At 43.3% G+C, this 19463-nt stretch overlaps 1 protein-coding gene across 1 annotated transcript; it reads left to right on the forward strand.

The window, feature by feature from the left end:
- Positions 1-1585: 1585 nt before the first annotated feature.
- On the forward strand, positions 1586-18793 carry ISCA1 (iron-sulfur cluster assembly 1). Its single transcript, XM_066256958.1, has 4 exons — positions 1586-1779; positions 12502-12555; positions 16592-16697; positions 18496-18793. The coding sequence occupies exons 1-4, from the start codon at positions 1621-1623 to the stop codon at positions 18642-18644; spliced, it is 468 nt and encodes a 155-aa protein (XP_066113055.1). The 5' UTR covers positions 1586-1620; the 3' UTR covers positions 18645-18793.
- The last annotated feature ends 670 nt before the right edge of the window (positions 18794-19463 follow it).

The following is a 19463-nucleotide window of genomic DNA, read 5'->3' on the forward strand; positions in this document are numbered from 1 at the left end:
ATGTGCTCAGGGGTTCTTTTCAAAGCTGTGCTACACCACTGATATTTTAATAATCGATAAAAGTAGTAACAGGTTATCTTTTCTTAAATTTTTATTTTTTAAAGCTGAGTTTACACCAAAATTGAGTGGAAAGTACACTTTCCATATGCTCTTACAAGCCAACCTCCCGACTATCCATACCCTATACTAGGGTGGGACATTTGTTACAATCCATGGGCCTACAGGGACACGCTGTTATCACCCAAAGCCCCTAGGTTACACAAGAATTCCTTTTTGGTGTGGTATAAAACCCCTTTCTGTGGATTTGGACAAGTATGTAATGGCATGCATCCACCATTATAATACGAAGTAGTTTCAAAATATATGGCTTCTTTATGCATTAGTAATTAGCACCATCTACTGAGCGCTGCAATGTGCCATCCATTTTCTAAGGGCTTTTCACTTAATCTTAACAGTATCTGTAGGAGGAAGGACCTAAGAAAAATATCTTTTCCCTAAATCACACAACTGCCGTCTCCCACCACACTACTAAGACCAGTGCTTCAGGGCTTTCTTTTCCATTGATTTGAGAGAAGCATCAACTCATGCCATTTAGTTTCATTTAGTTATGTACTCGTTGATTGCTTCTACGTACCCTGAGGCAGGTGACCTCTGGCGCCCCAATTCCATGCTATATCCACTGAGCCACCCAGCCAGGGCATAACAATTTAGAACTGTACAATCCTGTAGGCATTAAAGACAGACTGGGCTTCAAAATACAGTGTACTGACTAGCTCTTTCCACATCAGAACACTGAGCAAGCATCTACACCCCCGCCCCAGCACCATTCCACAGAACTGGCTTATATCCTTATGTTCTCCCATCTGCTAACCCTGCTGCACGTCTGTCCCACCGTGTCTCGTTCTTCCCTGGGCCCTCCGTTCACCAGTCTGCCTGTGTATGGTCAGACATAGTGTCTGGTGCTCAGGCAGAATTAAAAGGCAGGACCTCTGAGTAGCCCCTGATAAGGTGGGACAACAGGTGTTCAATCAAGCTTATTGGGTCTCGCTATGAATTTAAGTATTCACAGAGTTACCCAGTCACATCCTAGGGTAGGGTAGGGTTCCAAAATCAACACACAAACCGATGGTGCATTAGCACCATCCCTCAACATCCCAGGCAATCCAGCACGCTTGGAGGGGGCAGAAGCCTTCATTAATTGTGCGAATCTTTGGTGATTCTACGCTGTTCAGAACTGCCCAGCTGAACAACAAAAAAAATACGATGAACCGACTGAAGCTGTTCTGGCCTCGGAACCACTCGTTTTCGATAGCACCAGCTCCCGTGCCAGGCTGACCTCTCAGCGTTGTGGCGGCGCACCCTGCCGAGGGACCAGGGCCTGGAGCCACGCGCCTCGCAGTCCACGGTCGGACCGGTGTTGGGGTACGCCTGCCACAGCCTGGCTTCCAAGAGCACCCTAGCAGAGACGACTTCCCTCCCGGGGCCCTGCGGTGCCGAGTCACGTGCCCAGGGCCCGCGCCCCGCCCTCCTGCCGTCACTTACGTGGCCTGCCCAATGGCGGCCTCGGGGGTGGGCCGGGGCGGGGCGTAGGGGCGTCTTGCGCTGGAACTTGTGGCGTCAATGCGCCGCTGTGTCCATGGAGAGCGGTTGAGGTGTGCGAGCTACGGCCCAAGGCACCAGGGCTCCGGGACGGCGAGGATGTCGGCTTCGTTAGTCCGGGCCACTGTCCGGGCTGTGAGCAAGAGGAAGCTGCAGCCTACCCGGGCCGCCCTCACACTGGTGAGTAGTCGGGGCGCGCGGCCGGGCCTGTGACATTGGTTCACATCCGTTCCGCGAGTGGAGGTCACGGCGGCGGCATGAGACAGAGGCGAGCGGCGGGACCCTGGCCAGCCCAGCTGCTCATCCCCCATCCTCCGTCCCTGCTGGGAAAATAAATTTAGGAGCCTCTGCTCCGTGGGAGCTGGCGCTCGGGGACTACGTTTCCCATCAGACTGCGCGCGCCCCGTGTGGAGAGGAGCGGTGCGCGTGCGCGACCCCGGCGGTCGCAGCGGCCTGCCAGGAGCCTAGCCTCTTCGTAAGATACGTTGTGGCTACCTTGGTTGAGGTCGCGAGTGTAAAGGTCAGACGGGACAGGGGTGGTGCATAGCTGGGTGAACAAAACAGAATTTACCCTTGAGGCGTTTGGGGAGGACGGAAGCTTGCTTACCGACCACAGTGGAAGTGCGGTCTTGGACAGTAAGAGCGCGTCCCCAACAAAGCCCACCCCCTTGCTGCGATGGAGCTGCAGGGCATTGGGGCTTACTTCCTGGTGTTGGGGTTAGCGTTGGTTCTTTGAAACACCCTCTGTGCCTGGGCCGCCCGAGGCTTCCGTCATCTCACAAAGAACGTGGAACGTTCGAGATTTCTATCCGAGTTTGTTTACAGTGTCTTCTGGGTGAAAGGTCGCACACACACAGAGGGCACCAGAGTACAAACGCAGATACTTCAAGAATTTAGCGTTCATGCTGGACCCTGGCGTACTATGCAATGTTTTGTTTTTTAACCAAGGGAAAAGTCATGTAAAATCAACCGTTTTACATTCACAACATTATGCAGCCATCACTTCTATTTAGTTCCAAAATATTTTATCCCAAAAAAATACTTTGTATCCATTAAGCAGTCACTTGTATTTGCAGTTTGAAAAGATAAATTTTATTGGAAAGCATATGATCAATTATGTCAACTGTCTTCACACACACACACACACACACACACACATCTTGATGAAGGTCCGTTTGTGCAAGCCTTTATCACCTAGACCAGTGGTCCCCAACCCCCGGGCCACGGACCAGTTTGGTACCGGCCCACAGAGAAAGAATAAATAACTTACATTATTTCCATTTTATTTATATTTAAGGCTGAATGATGTTTTATTTTTTTTTAAAAGACCAGATTCCGCCTGACCTGTGGTGGCGCAGTGGATAAAGCGTCTACCTGGAAATGCTGAGGTCGCCGGTTCAAAACCCTGGGTTTGCCTGGTCAGGGCACATATGGGAGTTGATGCTTCCAGCTCCTCCCCACCTTCTCTCTCGGTCTCTCTCTCCTCTCTCTCTCTCTCCCTTCTGTTACATCCATCTAAGACTCACTCTTGATGCTTGTCTTGGTCATGTGATACATTTATCCATCCCACCCTAAAGGCCGGTCCATGAAAATATTTTCTGACATTAAACCGGTCCGTGGCCCCCAAAAAGTTGGGGACCACTGACCTAGACAGTAGGAAAATAGATTACTGTATTTAAACGGAATCATTGAATCTAGTGTAATGCTATATAGGCTGGAAAATGAGTTGTAGTAAAATATTATAGAAGAAAGTCATGGGAGAATTCATTTTTACCATGAATGTTTTAGGCCCATGAGGTTACCCTGATTACATCGGGCACTGTATTCTGTATTAGATTTTTCTGTACCACCAAGTCTGTTTTCATGTTTGAAAAGATGCACTACTGGTCGCAACATAGCGACGCCCAGGGTGGGCAGAGTATCGGCCCCCTGGTGGGCGTGCTGGGTGGATCCCAGTCGGTCGGGCGCATGCGGGAGTCTGTCGGACTGTCTTCTCCCCGTTTCCAGCTTCAGAAAAATGAAAAAAAAAAAAGAAGAAGAAGAAAAAAGAAAAGCACTAATTATTTGGATTTTCTAAGGTCTTGAAATCAAAAGAGTTAGGGGATGTGACTGAAACTTTGTGTCTCTTTTTAATCTCAGTAAAAATGATCCAGAATTCTACCATTAGTAATGGTAAAGTCAGAAAGTGCACAGACACTTGTTTGCCTTTTTTTTTCCACCACCATTTGACATGTTACCTGTTTATTTAAAATTTCTGAGATTTCCCCTTCTAATCCATTCCACAGACATTTAAGACCTATTGTGTTTCTGGATAAGAAATAAATGTTATATAGTTTCTACTTCCTAGAGACATAATCATGGGCCAGGCCTTTGCCACCTCTAGGAATTACTAGGAGCACTGCCCACATTCTCAGACCTGGGCTCCCTCTCCACACTTAACTCCTGTATTACCACTTACCAGGCCAATTCCACTACTGGCACTGCTCTATCATAAGGGCTCCATGTTGTCTTTTATCAAATGATTTTGATTGCCCTGGTCGGTTGCCTCAGTGGTAGAGCGTTGGCCTGGTGTGTGGAAGTCATGGGTTCGATTCCCCACCAGGGCACGTAAGAGACGTACCCATTGCTTCTCCACCCTTCCCCCTCTCCTGTCTCTCTCTCTCTCTTTCTTCCCCTCCAGCAACCAAAGCTCCATTGGAGCAAAGTTGGCCCGGACACTGAGGATGGCTCCGTGGCCTCTGCCTCAGGTGCTAGAATGGCTCTGATTACACTGGAGCAACGCCCCCTGGTGGGCATGCCGGGTGGATCCTGGTTGGGCACATGCAGGAGTCTGTTTCAGTCTGCCTTCCCCCACAACCCCTTCTCACTTTGGAAAAATAAAAAAAAAGAAAATGTTTTTGATTAACTTATAAGCATCCATTATCTGAACTGATCCTACTTAACTGGTTGACTTGTGTTCTTTGCTCTGTGATCTTCATAGAAGCTTGTGCCAGTTAAAAAGCACAGCAGTTTTGCTTTCCACCAACAGTGCAGAGTAACAGGCTTGAGGTCATTTTAATCCTAGCATATGTCTCCTAGTCTTAAAACACTGGCATGCATCTATTTCCGTTTGTGCAAACATTTTTAATTCCAGCATGTTCTGTGAAGTATAAAAGGAGTGAAGTTATCAAAGGTAAAGAATGTGTTGTAAGGTACCAAAAAGCTGCAAATTAATACTAATATTCTAGGAAGAAAAGGTCAGGTTTTCCTGTCCTTTCCTTGGAAAATGGAGGAAAAGGAATGTAGAAGTCTCCTGACTTACAAGGACAACTAGGGTCATGTGGTCTTAAGTTTTCTGAAAGGATTAAGGTTAACGAGAAACTTCTTCCCTTTCAATAGGAGACAGAATTTACACCCCACCTTGCATTGATTATAGTTCCTCCCTTTCCTGGAACCTTGAGAGTAAAATACCTCTAGGCTAGGGAGGGAAAATGAACCCTGAAAGATTAGTAAATATCTTGATTGTGTTGCCTTAATGTTTCTGTGTATCTCCTAGACCAGTGGTCCCCAACCTTTTTTGGGCCACGGACCAGTTTAATGTCAGAAAATATTTTCACCGACAGGCCTTAAGGTGAGACAGATAAATGTATCACGTGACCAAGACAAGCGTCAAGAGTGAGTCGTAGACAGATGTAACAGGGAATCTGGTCATTTTTTTAAAAATAAAACATCGATTGGACTTAAATATAAATAAAATGGAAATAATGTAAGTTATTTATTCTTTCTCTGCGGACTGATACCAGATGGCCCACGGACAGGTACCAGTCCGCAGCCCTGGGGTTGGGGACCACTGCCCTAGACAAATGTTATACTCTTGTTAATGATTGTGCCATAATGTCATGCTCTGCTCCACCTGAGTGTGATCAAGTGTATATAAGCAGCCCCTGAACTATTTTTGGCGCACACGATTTAGGTCTGATGCCCCGTGTCAGCCATATGTGGCCGGCATATTTAATAAATCTCCTCTAATAAAACTTTTAAAAATTTATCTGGACTGGGTGTCTCTACATGGACTTGATGAAGTGAGGTATGCAGTACTTTGTAACAAATGGAGACAGATGAGAGCAAGTGAAACTAGAGATAATTCGATGAAATGTGTAAGAAGAGCTCAGTGTTACCTAGGTATATACGTTTTGGCATCAGGAATTCGACATACTGCAGCCTTTGAGAAGTGCTGTACCTGTGCAGTGTACCAGAGCTCAGTGAGAGGCTAGGAAAAGGAATTAATGAAACAAAAGCATGGTTCCATGTTGTCAGCTCCAGATTATCTGCATTAAGTGACGTTAATCCAGGAGAGGATCGGTGGTTTGCTGGAGAGAAAGACCTAAAAGACTGGTGACAGGCAGCCTGAGAGACTCCTGTGCAATTCAGAGATGGTTCCTTGATCGAATGCTTTAAAGGCTTTAACTCCTTGGACACCTGCAGAGAACATCCAGGGACAGAGCCCTCTCCTTACTTTCCTACATTCCCAAGAATTGACAAATGGAAATGAACTTGTAGGAGCCAGCCAGCTAAATACACTGCTGTAAAGCCAGTAGCCACGGCCACCATCACAGCCGCCCGGCCCATGCAGGTTCACATTGGATTCGGACAGTCGGTAAAGAAACAATGGAGCTGCCTCACCAGACAGTGCAGTGGATAGAGCATCGGACTGGGATGTGGAGGACCCAGGTTCGAGCCACGAGGTCACCAGCTTGAGCACGGGCTCATCTGGTTTGAGCAAAGCTCACCAGCTTGGACCCAAAGTTGCTGGCTCAAGCAAGGGGTTACTCGGTCTGCTGAAGGCCCGTGGTCAAGGCACATATGAGAAAGCAATCAATGAACAACTAAGGTGTCGCAATGCGCAACGAAAAACTAATGATTAATGCTTCACATCTCTGTTCCTGTCTGTTTGTCCCTGTCTGTCCCTCTCTCTGACTCTCTGTGTCTCTGTAAAAAAAAAACGGAGACAAGAACTGGTGGGCCATTACCTTTAATCCTAGCTTGCACCCAGTGGGCAAGTAAAAACACACACTGGGCTCCAAAACCCACTCATTCAGTGCTCACAAAGCTACTGACTTATCCGAGTTTCCTAGAATCAAAGGCTTCTGGCTCACCAGCCTTATTCACCTCTGCTCCCCATCTCCTTCTCTCTATACAAACTCTGCACAAACTGGCTTCTCCTTCAGCATTCCGCCATCTTGGCTGCTTCTCTTCTCCTTCACGTGGCCTTTCTCTGCTCTCCTCTAGCATGGGCTCTCCTAGAACGTAATCACTCTTTTCCCCAGAACAACATGATCTCTCTTCCTTTTAAAACCTTTTGGCGCAAAAGCCCTTCCCCAACACATGTTAACATAATCATGCCCATCTCAAGCAATCATCTGGCAACGGGCTTTCACGTGGGCAGTGCCATCTTTAACAAAGTGAGCATAATATATTTTATCTGCCCAACAACTGCTCACAAAAATTAGGAGATTTTTTTTTTTTTTTAATTCATTTTAGAGAGGAGAGAGAAAGAGAGAAGGGGGGAGGAGCAGGAAGCATCAACTCCCATATGTGCCTTGACCAGGCAAGCCCAGAGTTCTGAACCGGCAACCTCAGCATTCCAGGTCGACGCTCCATCCACTGTGCCACCACAGGTCAGGCGAAATGAGGAGATAGTTTACTGCTTCATATTCATTTGAAATATCTACCAATTTTTGTGAGCAGTATATGACTGAAGAACCTGAAGAGTTCACACTACCCTGTTGGCAGAGGCCTTTATTTCCAAGTTCATATAAATCAGAATCAGCCTGAACAGGCGGTGGCGCAGTGGATAGAGCATCGGACTGGGGTGCCGAGGACCCAAGTTCGAGTCCCTGAGGTTGCCAGCTTGAGCGCAGGCTCATCTGGTTTGAGCAAAAGCTCACCAGCTTGGACCCAAGGTCACTGGCTCAAGCAAGGGGTTACTTGGTCTGCTAAAGGCCCATGGTCAAGGCACATATGAGAAAGCAATCAACAACTAAGGTGTCACAACAAAAAACTAATGATTGATGCTTCTCATCTCTCCGTTCCTGTCTGTCCGTCCCTGTTTATCCCTCTCTCTTGACTCTCCCTCTGTCTCTGGAAAAATAAATAAATAAATAAATCAGAATCAGTGCAGCCCTAATTTAGGATTAGGGTATCCACAGCTGTATATGAAGCTCAACTAAAGTGTGAGAGAATGATGGTATGTAACCAGCATCAATTCTTGATACACAGGAAAGAAGTTAATCGATTATGTGGGATGAGTGCCTTAATGATCCAGTGGCATCTGGTTGACAAGGGCTGGGAAACAATGGATGTTAAATACATTGGGGCTTAATAAGGAGTTATAAATTTATTGAAGGATTAGCCTTTGGAACAGTGACCAAGCAGTAAGATTTGTACATGTAAATAATTGAACAGGTATTACACAGGAAACAAATTAAACTAACCAGAATGTGTATTAATGAGAGATTGGGTAAGTAAATTAGAGTAGATCATGTTGATGAAATATTATGTAGTCATTGTAAATAATGTTCTATTTTTTTAGTTTAGGAGCATCTCTTTATTCTTTGACTTACTAGCTCTGCAAATTATTGCTTAATACTGAAATCACAGATTGTAGGAATGATATGATATATATAAACCATTAAGCATCTAGATACTCAGTATATGGTGGTGTTATAAAGTACTGCACCGCAGATTCTGAAAGGCACCATACCTCATTTCATTGAGTTCACGTAGAGACACCCAGTCCAGATGAATTTGGAAAAGTTTTATTGAAGGAGGAAATTTATTAAATATGCTGGCCTCATATATCTTAACACGGGGCAGCAGTCCCAGATTGTGTGTCTGATTAATATTCTAGGGGCTGGTTATATACCCTTAATTATACATGGGCAAGGGAAAAGCTTGACATCATGGCGTAAGCTTATAACCTTTGTTTTCACCAATACAGGTTTGGGAAAAGGATGAAGGGGGGGATGGGACACAATTCATTAGCAAGTTTATAACATTTGTCTATAATCCACAAAAAAGACGCCGCACACATTAAAACTTAAAAGGCACTACAACTGCAAAAATATCGCTCTACATATCAAAAGACATTCCCACATCTTCCAGTGTTCATTTGCTATTCCTTTGTTCAGAGATTATATACATTAACTATAGGTTTTCAGGAGGAGGGTAGTTTTCATCAGGACAAATGCCTGTGAATGGCCCATCAATATAAGAAAAAGTTGAATCTTTTCTCTTCCTGCACTTGGCTAGCTATTCACTTGCTTCCCTACAGGTGTGAGGGAAGGTCAGAGTATCTAAATCTCCTTCCCCTCTGCAGCTACAATACAGTGCCATCAGCCATCCTTGTTTTGATGCTAATCACACAAGTACAAAGATCATTTTCAAAATCTCTGCACACCTAGCCCAAATTAATAAAATGTTCTTTAAGCTTCCTAAAATGTTAATATTAATTCTGTAACTTTTGATACCTTACAACAGTGGCAATTTGTTTATTACCGTGTATCAAATGAGAAACATTAAACTTTTTAAATTAGGCTACAAAATTGTGTATACATACTCAGATTACACATACATAGGAATAGGAAAAGACAAAAGAGAAACAGCACCATGATGCCAACCATAGTTGTTAAAGAATTAAACAAAATAGACTATAACTAACTCATTGGCTGCTGTTTATCTACCATCTTTTAAACCTTAAAATGCTAACTTTATAATGAAATTAAAATAGGTTGCAGTTGTTGGTACATATTTAGTGTACATAATCATAGAGTTCACTTTGGGTTTTAATTTTACTTAAGCAGCAAAAAAAGAAAATTGGCTAATTACTTAAGGAGACACGGTATTGAGGATCAAGTATCTGCTACAAGGAGTAGGAACAGTATCACAGTGGATAAAAGTATATTGCTATGAATTAGGTGAGAAATACATCATCTATGGTTCATATAATTTCAACACCAAAAACAGACTGGGAATCTTTTTTTAAACGTCAGACTTTCTCTCTCAAAGATGCTCTTTCATTTGAAAGAAGATCTTGTTCTGTGATGGACATAAGAGTAGATTAAAAACCATCATTATATTTCGATGAGTTTTAAGTGTTAATTCACTGGCCAAATTTCAGATGAATTAGAGTCATTAATGTTACGTAAATTTCTTGGAAAGTTATGGGTTTCTTTGGGGAAGTGCAGTAAAATGGGAAGGCTTGCTAGGCTTGCAGCATGATGTTTAGTTGAAGTTTTTATACTGTTTCCCAGGTTGACTTTACTTACCTGCAGTGTTGCTGGAGTATGCGAATAGCTTTAGTGCAAAGTGGGCACCTTAGCTTCTGCCTGGTTCCGAGATACAGAAAGTACCGTTTATAGCCACAAGTTTTCTTTTAGTCCCGAATGTATATCCTCTTTAGTCATTCTGACTTGTTCTCAGATACACCATTTGGAAAGTTATAAGAACCTTATCTTTCCCCTTAAAAGAGAGCTCAGCTGAGTTATTCGTCATTAGGAATACTCCTCCCAGTGGGGCATATTATTTGGGTTTTGCCTGACACAGGAAAATTAAGACATACCTGGGTTCCTGGGTTTTGTAAGAGTTGAGAAAATAAAATACATTATTTTGTAAAACTAAATTAGGTCACTTAGAAAATCACTTGGTAGTAAAAAAACAACAACCCTTGGGGCTTGTTGACAGCTTAGTGTTTCGGCTCCCCTGTTTTGTTGACTTCACGCAGTACAGTGCCCTCTACACCTTTGACCTGCCCCCACCCCCGTTTAAGCCAAGGCCATGCCTTGAGTTGTACTTCCAAGGAATATTTTCCTGTGGCTGTGCCTTTTTGTGTAATCTATCAGACACCTTTTGCTTTTTGACAATAATTAGATTAATTTATTCAGGACTCGTGGGAAATAGGACCATGGATATTATGGAAGCTAGTTTTTACTGGCAACCATTTGGAAGGGTAAATAATCATTTAAAACATTTTTTTTTATTTTTTTTTTATTTTTCTGAAGCTGGAAACGGGGAGAGACAGACAGACTCCCGCAGGCGCCCGACCGGGATCTACCCGGCACGCCCACCAGGGGGTGATGCTCTGCCCACCAGGGAGCGATGCTCTGCCCCTCTTGGGCATAGCTCTTTTGCAACCAGAGCCACTGTAGCGTGCCTGGGCCATCTTTGCTCTGTTGGAGCCTCAGCTGCGGGAGGGGAAGAGAGAGACAGAGAGGAAGGAGAGGGGAAGGGGTGGAGAAGCAGATGGGCGCTTCTCCTGTGTGCCCTGGCCGGGAATCAAACCCGGGACTCCTGCACGCCAGGCCGATGCTTTACCACTGAGCCAACCGGCCAGGGCTTAAATTTTTTTTCATTACTATTTCTGTAACTATGTGAGGTTGGTATGCTGTGGTTTCCAAAAAGATAAAAGCCATAGTTATTCTCTTCAGCGTTTCCTTCTTCTTCCCCCTGCCTACTAGTTCGTGTCTTGTTGGGCTGTTCACCTCCTGTTCTGATAAAATCATGAGGAAAGGCCTTCATGGACACCCACTGATAGTGATTTATTTAACATTTTTTTTACAGTTGAACACAATAAGAAAAATGTATATACACATATTCATCATATAGTAATAATAACTGAAGTCATGTTTCAGTGCACATTCATCTTTACCAAGTACAATGCATTATTTCCTATTTTGTGTTTTTTAAAAATGCTAACCTCAACCTTCTAAATTGGTTTTGTGACCTTTCTACGTGGGGTCCAGACTTGGCTTTAGCATCCTCATCTGGCTGAGCCCCCACCTGACAAAACAGAAGAGCATACTCTGTGGCCATCCATTGAGTCTGCTCTCGGCCCAGGCTTGAGTTCAGGCTACAAAACTACCCAGTCACAGGTCATGATGTCCACTCTGGGATTTCACATACCAGGAAAACAGCAATACAAAAAACTGGAGAACCAAACTAGGAAGGACATGAGTTCTTCATTTTGATTTGGTGCTGTTCTGAATGCTCTTCGTGAATTCCGAGGAAGAGGGGTGTTATACCCTTCAGGCCAGTTGATGGACTGTGACACAGCTAGGAGGTGGCCAAAGCCCTGAAACAGACTTTGTCCCTACCAGCCTCTTTCGCAAGAAAGTGGATTTGGTGATGCTGCCCCATACACATGCAGTATGCTGTGATGTTTTTCTTATTCTGAGGACAACTCGACTAGGTTAAAAGCATTTCTCCCCCCAAAAAACTCCTCCCTGTTCTTGTTTCTATAATTGACTAGCTTAGCTACCCTGAAATACTGATTTAAGGCAGCTTTAGAATCTGAGCATTTGGTGAGACTGGGACAACAGGCACATTCTGGGTTATTTGATGCTGGTAGCATTCTTTTATCTAGGTATTCATTTTGGTCGATTTGAAATTGATTTGGGTAAGCAAAAAGAGCAATGGTGTTAATAACACGAAAAATGCCTGAAGATTGGCTTTCCCGGAAAGGTACGTGATTCATTCATTAGCTTACTGAGCACCTACTGTGTGTCAGACAATGTGGTTATTGCTGGGCATACCATAGGAGCAAGAAATAAACGCTGCCCGGCACGACTGCATTTATGATGTAAGTAGATAGTACCATAGAGATTGTGGCAGGGAGTGGACCTTTACTGGGGAAGTAACGTGAAAAGGCTGTTGCTAAAAGATGTTTTAAAAATAAAGAGAATGATTTTCATTATAAGTAGTAGTTCATATATTTGTGTATAAAATCCACAAGGTACCATGGCAAGAATGGAACATAAGTTAGTCAAATGAATTTGCGATAGTCTTGAGTAGTCTTAAAGATTAGAAAATATAAGGCTTTGAAGACAACTTTTGTAGTTAAAAACTTAATAACATTTTCTTTTTCAGACACCTTCAGCAGTAAACAAGATAAAACAACTTCTTAAAGATAAGCCTGAGCACGTAAGTAAAACCAATCAGACAAGTATATATTTAGTAAAGAAGAAAAGTTGTATTTTCACAATGAGTTCAAACAGTATGCTTTCATTAATTAAGGGTTTTTATTTTAAAAGTAAATATTCTCATAATTTTTGAAGAGTTTGAGCCTAACTGATGACATATGCCAGGGAGCAAGGTCTCAGATGCTCCCTAAATTCAGATAATATGACAGGATACTCGATGAAAAGGAAGTCACTCCGTACACATCGTCCCCATTCTCCCTTGTAGGAGGGAACTTCTCAGTCACCTCTCAGAGACAACCTGTACATTTTATTTACCCAGACCAGGGTTTCTCAGCCTCGGGACTACTGATGTTGTGGGATGTGTAATTCTTCATTGGAAGTGGATTGCAGGATGTTTAGTGTCATCTCTGACCTTTGCCAGGATTCCATTTCACCGCTCAGTTGTCACAACCAAAAATATTTCCCTAAGGGGAACCATTGGCCTCAACTCTGCTTGTTAAGCTTATGTGTGTCTCTCTTTTCCTGCTTGGATGAGAGCATACCATACATGCTATAGTTAAACACTTTGCTCTTTGCCCCTAATAAAATTACTTGAAGATCTCTTCATATCATTACACAAAGATACACCTCTTTCTTTTTCACGGATGCATATAATAGTATATTCCATTGAACAAGTTTAATTTATGTAACCAATCCCCCATATTAAAGATCTTCTGGGTTGTTTTCATTTGGTGCTGCCACAAACATCATTCACCAAATATTTAGTGTCTGTAGTGTGCCAGGCCCATTGTTTTCGGCCTATAAGTGTAGCTCAGTGCGTCTACATAGGCTGTATTCCTAGATGTGGAATTGACGAGTGAGGAATGTGTGCCTCATCTTAATCTTAGTGTGTTGCCAGTTGCCTAAGGAATACTGTAAATTACTTCCAAGACTTAACATTTAGTGATTAGAATACAGAGTGGTTTCTAGGTTCCCTTATACAGCCTCCCGTTACAGTGCCAGTTCTAGCACCGTCCTCCTTGGAATCATTAAATGCTAAAGTATGTCAGTAGTCCAACTCCATTTGGATGGACTAATGACTGGAGTATGAATTGAACAAATGAAACAAAAATTTTGCTTTGTAGATTTGCAGGGTGTTTGCTCATGTTGACCTGAGAAGGACTAAGCAGACACTTCATCAGGTGGCTCCATGGCACAAGCAATCAATCCCTTTTCCAAATTCCAGTTACCTAAAGCTGGACTTCCACGTGCGCTTTAAGTCTCTAGATCCATTCTGGTAATTGGCTTCCTGCTTGCTTGAGTCTTCCTGATTACAAAGATAAAAACTAAGTTAAATACTTAAGACTTGCGCTCCAGGATTTCCCTCAAGCAATTCATTGTGTATTTATTGCTGAATATATTAAACTCCCTCCTAGGCTCTCTGTGCTGTTATTTAAGGACAGAAGAGACTACTATGAATGCTTCAGCTCCTCAAAACTCCAGACAGCTTAACATTCTAACTCACACTCTTCACCAACGTCTACCCAGTTCATGATTGCTCTCCTAAGGCAAGCATACATGAATGTTTTTCAGGGAGTCAGGATCTGCTTGGCGAAATACTACATTTGATGATGATACTTTTGTTATATTTACATGAAAAACAAATAGGATCCAAGAATAGAAATTCTGTAGACATTGTAAGAAAATTACATTAAGATAGACATTGGTATTTTAAGTGTTGTTTCGTCACTTTTTAAATTTGTTACAACTATGTTTGCATCAGTCTTTGCTTCCTAATATTGGAAACTTGTCTACACAGGTCAGCCCTACAATGAAGGCCCCGTGTAGAGGCAGCACACTCGCCAGGCTTTTGAACTCTAACCCTAATCATAGGGAAACTTCCTGAGAACATCTCTCGTGATGAGGAGGAACAAAAATGTTTTTTTTGTTGTTGTTTTTTCAGAGAGAGAGGGGGATAGATAGGGACAGATAGACAGGAACGGAGAGATGAGAAGCATCAATCATTAGTTTTTTGTTGCGCATTGCAACACCTTAGTTGTTGATTGATTGCTTTCTCATATGTGCCTTGACCGCAGGCCTACAACAGACCGAGTGACCTCTTGCTCAAGCCAGCAACCTTGGGTCCAAGCTGGTGAGCTTTTGCTCAAACCAGATGAACCCACGCTCAAGCTGGCATCCTTGGGGTCTCGAACCTGGGTTCTTCCGCATCCCAGTCTGATGCTGTATCCACTGCGCCACCACTTGGTCAGGCCAAAAATGTTTTTGAGCAAAGCTCATTTTTTAAGGTTTTCAGCTCTGCTCTAGATAACTTTTTCTTTTTTAAAAAAAAGTCATGTACTGGCTGGTTGGTAGAGCATTGGTCTGGCTTGTGGATGTCCCAGGTTCAATTCCTGGTCAGGACACAGGAGAAGTGACCATCTGCTTTTCCATCCTTCCTGCTCCCCCTTCTTTCTCTCTTTTTCTCTCTTCCTTTCTCACCCTCCTTTCTCACCCCCCTCATCTCCCCTCTCTTCCCTCAGCTATGGCTCAGTTGGTTTGAGCACATTGGTCCCAGGAACTGAGAATAGCTCCATGGAGCCTCCACCTCAGGCCCTAAAAATAGCTTGGTTGCGAGCATGGCCCCAGATGGGCAGAGCATCAGCCCCAGATGGGAGTTGCCAAGTTGATCCCAGTCAGGGCATGTGAGGAAGCCTGTCTGTCTGTCTCCCCTTCTCTCACTTGGAAAAGGAAGGAAGGAAGGAGGGAAGGGAGGGAGGAAGGGAGGGAGGGAGGAAGGGAGGAAGGAAGGAAGGAGAAAGAAAAAGAAAAAGAAAAAGGAGGGAGAGAGGAAGGGAGGGAGGGAGGGAGGAAAGAAAATAAGTGATTATTCATTTTTCAATTAAAACTTGTTCCTTAAAAATGTTACTCCCATCCTAAATGGCTGGTAGTTGGTTAAATAATAAATGTTCATTGGTATATGGAATATTATGTAGGCATTACTTGCAGTTACATGGAAAGATGATATCTTAAATTTTTTTTAAAAGCAGCCTGACCAGGCGAGGGCGCAGTGGATAGAGTGTTGGACTGGGATGTGGAGGACCCAGGTTTGAGACCCCGAGGTCGCCAGCTTGAGTGCGGGCTCATCTGGTTTGAGCAAAACCTCACCAGCTTGGACCCAAGGTCGCTGACTCGAGCAAGGGGTTACTCGGGTCTGCTGAAGGCCCGCGGTCAAGGCACATATGAGAAAGCAATCAATGAATAACTAAGGTGTCGCAACAAAAAAACTAATGATTGATGCTTCTCATCTCTCCGTTCCTGTCTATCCCTCTCTCTGACTCACTCTCTGTCTCTGAAAAAAATTAAAAAATTTAGCCCTGGCCGGTTGGCTCAGTGGTAGAGCGTTGGCCTGCCGTTCAGGAGTCCCGGATTCGATTCCTAGCCAGGGCACACAGGAGAAGCACCCATCTGCTTCTCCTCCCCTCCCCCTCTCCTTCCTCTCTGTCTCTCTCTTCCCCTCCCACAGCCAAGGCTCCACTGGAGCAAAGTTGGCCCGGGCACTGGGGATGGCTCCATGGCTTCTGCCTCAGGTGCTAGAGTGGCTCTGGTTGCGACAGAGCAACGCACCAGATGGGCAGAGCATCGCCCCCTGGTGGGCATGCCAGGTGGATCCTGGTTGGGCGCATGCGGGAGTCTGTCTGACTGCCTTCCTGTTTCCAACTTCAGAAAAATACAAAACAAAAATTTTTTAAGTTTTAATAAAAATTATGTTTAGATTATATATTATGACAAAGGTTGGAAGAAAACAGAAAAAACATAAAAGCTGTGTTTTAGGGTGGTAGAAATTATAGTTTAGGTATTTTCCCCCCTCTGTATTTTTTATTCAATGTATAATTGGTTTTTTATTCTTTTTGGGTCACCGCTAGTGTCACAATGATGTTTGTACAATAGGAAAATTTTAGTCAGTGAAGAAATGAAAAATATCAGATAGCCAGGACTTTTATTAATTATTTAATCTGTGCTATTATAAAACTAAGTTTATATTTACAATTATTTTTCAGGTAGGTCTGAAAGTTGGTGTCCGAACCAGGGGTTGTAATGGCCTCTCTTATACTCTAGAATATACGAAGACAAAAGGAGATTCTGATGAAGAAGTTGTTCAAGATGGTGAGCTTTAAACTTTTTCTGGGCACTTTGTTGTGCCTAAAATGTTGAGCTTTCTGTAGCATGAAGAGCAATGATGAAAGTAGGAATGGCATACACAGTGCTCAGGGCGTGGTTTGACAGACTTTCAGGGATTAACTGATTTATGTATAGCAGCCGAATGAGAATGGCAGCATAATTGTCTCTCTTCTGCAGATAAGAGAAACTTTTCAGGAATGGCAAGGTTAAGTAATTTGCATAAGGTTACAAACTTAGTAAGTGACTCCTGAACATTTGAACCCATTCAGATTTATTCCAGAGGCTGTGCTCTGGTAGATTATTGGACAAACTCGTTTATTTGTTTCAGTTATGAAAGGTTATTATTGTGTGAAAAAATGTTTTAAGATGATACAACTTCAAAATGAACCAACCACTTTTGTATGAAGTAGCAATTTTACATATATGTCAAATAAGCAATGTTCATCTCGTGCTCTTTTTTTTTTTTTTCTCCAAAGTGAGAAGGGGGGGTGCAGGCAGACAGGCTCCTGCACAGGCCCGACAGGGATCTACCCGGCATGCCCACCAGGGGGCGATGCTCTGCCCATCTGCGGTGTTGCTCCGCTGCAACCGGAGCCATTCTAACACTTGAGGCGGAGGCCATGTAGCCATCCCCCAGCGTCCAAGCCAACTTTGCTCCAATGGAGTCTTGGCTGTGGGAGGGGAAGAAAGAGACAGAGAGAAAAGAGAGGAGGAGGAAGGGTGGAGAAGCAGATGGGTGCTTCTCCTGTGTGTCCTGGCCGGGAATCGAACCTAGGACTTCCACACACTGGGCCAACGCTCCACCGCTGAGCCATCCAGCCAGGGCTTCATCTCATGCTTTTGAGGACACTATATTTCCAGTTTTAATTTCCAAATTAAAATTTTCAGTGTTTTAATTATATTTGCTTTTGCCTCTTGCCTCTCTATATAAGAATCTGATTAAACCTATTATAAACAAAATAAATAATGCTACAGCTTTGGAGAACTTAAGTGTACATGGGTTTTTACAGTGGTGGATTTGTGCATCTGAGGTGTGCTCTTAGCTAGCTTTCTTGGGTTCCAAGTGTGAGTTCATTTCACTAAATTGAAGTTAATAACCAAAGAAGGTGGTTGTTAATAAATCAGTATATAAATTTAAACCTTAAATTGTTCATCTTAAAGAAGAGGCAATTAGTAAATATTTATAGTTTATATTTAATGACTCAATTTCTTATAAGGAAGAAAGCTTAAACCAATTATATTTATGAGGATGCCAATTTCTGCCTACATAATTACTATAGAGTTGTGCTACCACCAGTTTTCTAGCCCCTAACAGAAGAACAGAATGACTGTGTCTTTGTAAACAGCCACTGTACCACTGTCCTTTGTGTGTGTAGGTGTGGCAGTGAGTTGTGTGTATAGGTCTCATTGCAGGATTTTCATAAATGTTATTGACTTCATCCTTACAAAACTTTTACTGAAAATATACACATTTTCTTTATGTTGCAAATTGGGGAAAATGGGTGAAATATAGTGAAAGGCAAATTCTAGTTTTACATTGACTTGCCATGGAATTTGTCTGTGTACAACTTTCTGACCTAATGTGATTTTTTTTTTTACATGGATTACTGTGTAGAAAGAAGGAATAGGAAACTGAGCACTGAATCCCTTGGAGAAAATAATGAGACAGATTCTAAAGCTTCCTGTTTGATTTGTATTAGTGGTTACTGTTTACTTGTGCTTTGCCTCAGCAGGTTCTCTTGGCATGCAGGCTTTATCTGACGTGCATTTTCTTCTCCCCAAGGAGTCCGAGTGTTCATCGAAAAGAAAGCACAGCTAACACTTTTAGGAACAGAAATGGACTATGTTGAGGACAAATTATCCAGTGAGTTTGTGTTCAATAACCCAAACATCAAAGGAACGTGTGGCTGTGGAGAAAGCTTTAACATCTGACTCCTGGACGTGTCATCGGGCCGGAGGCTCCGGGAAAGCCTGTGGAAGCCCGGGGCTCACTGAAGAAATCGTGGGACTGTCACGTGCCTGAGGTTTAAAATGCCTGGCTGCCTTCTGAGGAAAATAAAGTGATGCATTTTGAAAATGAAGCCAGTGTGTTAGATTTTAGAAGTGATATTTGTTGTATTATTTTTAGGTGAGAAAATATGAGAAGCCATTATAGTCTTTGGGTCATTTTTCTAATCTATAAAGAAAAAATATTCTATCCTACCCTACACTTAATTAATTCTCTTGTATCCTTTCCATTAGAACCAGTTTTATGGGAGGTGCCTGCCCGGGGCAGTTTGGGTAAACACATTCTTAGTTGATGTGCACTCTTCAGATCTCTGTTGAGTGGCTTGACTGCATCTCCAGGCCAGGTTGGTGGTTCTTAAAAGTCACAGGCAGGAAGTCCTGACTGCTGGGTTGCATGGTGGTGCATGTATCTTGGCATGGCTTTTCTACATTTTTATCCACAATTTCATCGTCAGGTGCCTAATTTGCTTACCCTTTAACGGCATCAGGAATTACGGCAATGAAAGTATCAGAAATTCCCTTAAGTTGTACTGCAGAATGTTTTGAGTGTGGTATATAAAAAGTAAGAAATACTTCACCCACCATTTTTCATTGATTTCTTTGGCCACTCAAAGCATGTGCTGAAGGCAGGTTCTCAAGATGACTCACATCCTTTTATTAGGAAGGTCTCTTACAAGCCATCTGTCTTGCCCACCCCTCAGTTCTAAACCTAAGGAAACACAACCCGGGAAGGGAGAAGGGCTG

This window comes from Saccopteryx bilineata, chromosome 2, assembly GCF_036850765.1.
Source record: "Saccopteryx bilineata isolate mSacBil1 chromosome 2, mSacBil1_pri_phased_curated, whole genome shotgun sequence".
Classification (NCBI taxonomy): Eukaryota; Metazoa; Chordata; class Mammalia; order Chiroptera; family Emballonuridae; genus Saccopteryx; species Saccopteryx bilineata.

Excerpts from the sequence above, each read along its gene's own strand:
- ISCA1 (XM_066256958.1), top strand. The coding sequence starts at position 1,621 with ATGCGCCGCTGTGTCCATGGAGAGCGGTTGAGGTGTGCGAGCTACGGC. Across the intron at positions 1,780-12,501 it reads CCCGGGCCGCCCTCACACTG|ACACCTTCAGCAGTAAACAA; the intron begins GTGAGTAGTCGG and ends TTTCTTTTTCAG. Across the intron at positions 12,556-16,591 it reads TTAAAGATAAGCCTGAGCAC|GTAGGTCTGAAAGTTGGTGT; the intron begins GTAAGTAAAACC and ends ATTATTTTTCAG.